This window comes from Setaria italica, chromosome V (genome assembly GCF_000263155.2).
Source record: "Setaria italica strain Yugu1 chromosome V, Setaria_italica_v2.0, whole genome shotgun sequence".
In the NCBI taxonomy this organism is placed as follows: Eukaryota; Viridiplantae; Streptophyta; class Magnoliopsida; order Poales; family Poaceae; genus Setaria; species Setaria italica.
Window position 1 is genome coordinate 34,405,575 of NC_028454.1, and position 3,921 is coordinate 34,409,495.

The window sequence follows — 3,921 nt, forward strand, 5'->3', positions numbered from 1 at the left end:
ATGGCGGTGGAGGAGGATAGGGTGAGGTGGCGGAGGGAGGTGGCATCACGGTGGGCGAGACTGCTGGTGGTGCGGGGTGCGGCGCGCATATTGTTACCGCGGCGGAGGGCTGCGGCAGCGCTGGGGAGCGACGGCGGTGCAGTGTGGTGGCGGGTGCCGGAGCGGTGCCGGTGCTGGCTTTAGCGGGGCGAGGGGGAGTGGATCTGGTGTTGCGCGGCATGGCGGAGCGGGACGATGTGCGGCAATGGCGTACAACGGCGCGAGGAGGCCGACGACGGGGGAATTCCCCACCGGCCGGTAGCGGTGGGGGGCCGTGTGGCAGGGCAGGCCGGTGTAAGCCAGTGGTGCGAGCGATGGGCTGGCAAGCGAGCTAGGCTTGTGCGGTGGGTCGGCTCTAGCACGGAGTGGGCCGCGTGGCCGGTTGGGCTAGTAGTGCGTGTGTGAGAGGTCGAGGTGAACTGGGCCAAAAGAAAGGGTGGGCCAAATGAGGTTGCCAGCCTGCATAGGGTTCCAAAGAGATTTCCTATTTGTTTAGTTGAAGTCTATCGATTTTAGTGGCCGGCAGTACACCAGGGGTTACCCAAGTGGTAGATTTGTAGGCGGAGGAGATCGTAAGACCAAGAACTCGAATGGTAACACAGGGACACAAGGTTTAGACTGGTTTGGACCTTCAGAGAGTAATACACTACATCCTATGTTCTGGTGGATTGTAATGCTGATTGCAGGTGCCAAGAGTTGAGGTACCCTCGAGGGGTGCCCCTGGCCACTTTATATAGGCTGACGACCTACGGTTACAATCGGATAGGATCTAATCCTAGTCGGTTGTTACGAGAAAATCAATCTGAGTCGATTTACAACAAGTATCCTGAGATATCCGGGCAGAATCCGTTCGCCCAGCCTCCAAGCTTGTGCTTCACGTATCTTCATGCCTTGGCCCGCACGGCATGGTCGAGCGGACTCACCTATCAGGCCGGCCAGTATCCTGGTCGGTGGGGACCCGTGAGTACCCTTATCCCTCAAAGTATGAATCCAAATTTGAAATCCAAATTTGAAATGGATTTCAAATTTGGAATGAGTTTTAAAGTATGAGTTTGGATGAGACTAGAAACAGAAATTTTTGGTGGGGTTTGGGTATGGATTGATTCAAAGATTTGAATGATATTTAGGAAAGGTTCGGAATTGGGTTTGGATAAGTTTATTATTCCAGGAAGAGTATTATGGAGAAAATATTCCTAGAGCAACCATATGCAACACATATGCTCATATTCATGTAGGATTTGTTTGTAAATCAAGTTTGGAATATTGAGGAAAATAGTGTATGTTTAATTTAAAGAAAAATTTTAAAAAGTTCGTATTTTAGCGTATTTTTAAATGTCCTAAAAAGCAGTATGTTACAACTACAATTTGATTTATGAAAAATAATTTGAAAAGTGGGGCAATAATAATTGCCGCGTAGAGACCGAGAAGATGATTTGTAATGTTGATGAGGTTCAAGCAAAATTACGACACATATGCAATAGTAGAGTACCTGAAAGCTAATCGAGTGCAATATAGGATGGTAAATATTGCTAGAGGAATACAAAAGGCACATAAAAGCTACATGTATACCATAAGAAATTGAGACGAGTGGGTGTTTTTAAACCCCTATAGTTTTTTTTTTGCAATTTATTTTTCTTAAAGACCATTTTTGTCCCGAGACAAGGACATCCTTGAACTGGACCATATGAAGTGGTGTATAAATACCACACATAGACAAGGTCAAATTCAAATAGGCTCATCACGAAAACACCAAATTTGTGCATAATAAAACTTGATTTCTCATTTGTCATTACAAGGACAACCGAGTTCCGATCCACAGTTTTGACCTGGTGACAAGCAACCGGGCGCAAGCACAACCCTACACCGCCTACACTCAAACTCGAATGTCTCTGCTGGAACTTAAGGAAATCAACAACTCCTACATGGCTAGTAGGATATCTAATGGCGTCTTCCACGTCAACGACGTGGAGACCTACCTCGGCGGCATCCAGAGGTTCACTCCTAAGGCCAAAACCTGCACCAACGGTCACGGTGATCGCCGGCACCTCCGAGACCTGCAGGGAGCACTCGCTGTGCACATCGATCCAACCATCCTCGGAATCCCAGTCCGGCAAGGCCGAGCGGGGGCTCGCCAGGGAGCTGATCCTTCCGGCCGCGCTCTCTGACGCCTCCTCGTCATCGTCCTCGTCGTCTTCGGACTCCCAGAACGCGGTGTTGAGTGTGCTCGTCGGGGACGCCCAGCAGTGCTTGGCTGGCTCGGCGGACACGATGAACGGGTGGTCCAGTAGCTGCGTAGCCGTGGGGCGGTGGCGCGGGTTCCTTTCGAGGCACATGCGCAGGAAGTCCTTGGCCTCGTACGACAGACACGCCGGCAGCTCCGGGACGGCGTCCGTGTAGGCGATCTTGTGAACGGCGGCGTAGACGTCGTCCGTGTCGCTCCACGGCGCGGCGCCGGTGGCCATCTCGATGACGGTGCAGGCGAGCGCCCACACGTCAGCCGCCGGTCCCTGCTCCTCCCCGCGCGCGACCTCCGGCGCCATGAACGCCGGGGTTCCCGCGATCGGCCGGTCGCAGCCCGCCGCCCTGGCGCACCCGAAGTCCGCGAGCTTCGCCCGGCCGTCGCCGCCGACAACGGTGTTGGCCGCCTTGACGTCCCCGTGCACGACCGATTCCCCATGGAGGTAGGCCAGGCCCCTCGCCAGGTCCGCCGCGTACCTCCTGATGTCGCGCTCCTCGAGGCAGCCCCCGTTCCTGACCGCCTCGTCGGCGAGCGAGCCGAGGGGCGCGAACTCGAGGAAGAGCCGGTACTCGCCGGTGGCGTCAGCGTGGGAGCCGAGGCAGGGCACAATGTGCGGCGAGCGCAGGCCGGACAGGACGCGGCCCTCGCGGCGCAGCTGCTCCGCGGCGCCCCCGGGCCCGGCGGCCGACTTGACCGCCAGAAGCTGCCCCGAGGCCTCGTCCGCCGCGAGCCAGACGACAGCGCCGGACGCGCCGCGGCCGAGCGTGCGGAGCCGCCTGAGCTGCTTGAAGGCGGCGCCCATCGTTTGGTCGGAGTCGGAGGAGAGATTTGGATGGCGCGCAAGCTCCGCGGGGGGTGATTTGGTTGGGGGTCGAGCTAGATCTACCAGGTGAATGAAGATTCACCCGATAGAGGTAGGCACTGAACACCCCCCTTGATCCCCCTCTTGCGCGTCTCTGTCTCTCTCTCCTCCTCGTCCTGTTCTTCCATGGAGCTCGCGCGCGTCTATTTGTACGTCCATGTCCGGATCGCCGCACGTGAGCACTGCGAAAATGTGCGGGAAGTGAGCAAGTGGGTGATGGGACGGACGGCGTAGCGGGGATGTAGCAGCAATGCAGCATCGAATGGCCAAATCACCATGTCTTCTTGGGACTTTACTAAATTCAGAATGCACAAGATTTGTTGGTTCCGCATGCACAGCCTTCCTTTACGCAAAAATGGATTGAACACAACCTTTTCTAGTTTTCCTACTCCTCTTTCTTAGGTAAAAACACAAACAAGTTATGCATCATGCAAACTCAAGGTGTGAACACATGAAAAACAGAAGTTGATAACATTCAAATGCTTATATTTCCTAAACCATACATCCTATCTACGATCCATTTGCATCATTGTAGTCCTTAAATTTTGGTATTCAACAAAATAGGATTAAAGGATAAAGGCCTGGTTTGGTTTCTTTGCTTATTTTTAGCATCCGTGTTTAGATACTAATTAGAAGTATTAAACGTAGACTATTTACAAAACCCATTATATAAGTGGCGGCTAAACGGCAAGATGAATCTATTAAGCCTAATTAGTCCATGATTTGACAATGTGTTGCTATAGTAAAAATTTGCTAATGATGGATTAATTAGGCTTAATTA

General features: G+C 53.0%; 1 protein-coding gene across 1 annotated transcript; it reads right to left on the bottom strand.

The window, feature by feature from the left end:
- Positions 1 to 1,500: 1,500 nt before the first annotated feature.
- LOC101774762 (mitogen-activated protein kinase kinase kinase 18) lies at positions 1,501 to 3,245 on the bottom strand. Its single transcript, XM_004972065.3, has 2 exons — positions 1,744 to 3,245; positions 1,501 to 1,528 (listed from the first exon to the last, which is right to left on the bottom strand). The coding sequence occupies exons 1-2, from the start codon at positions 3,078 to 3,080 to the stop codon at positions 1,501 to 1,503; spliced, it is 1,365 nt and encodes a 454-aa protein (XP_004972122.1). The 5' UTR covers positions 3,081 to 3,245.
- Between the last annotated feature and the right edge of the window lie 676 nt (positions 3,246 to 3,921).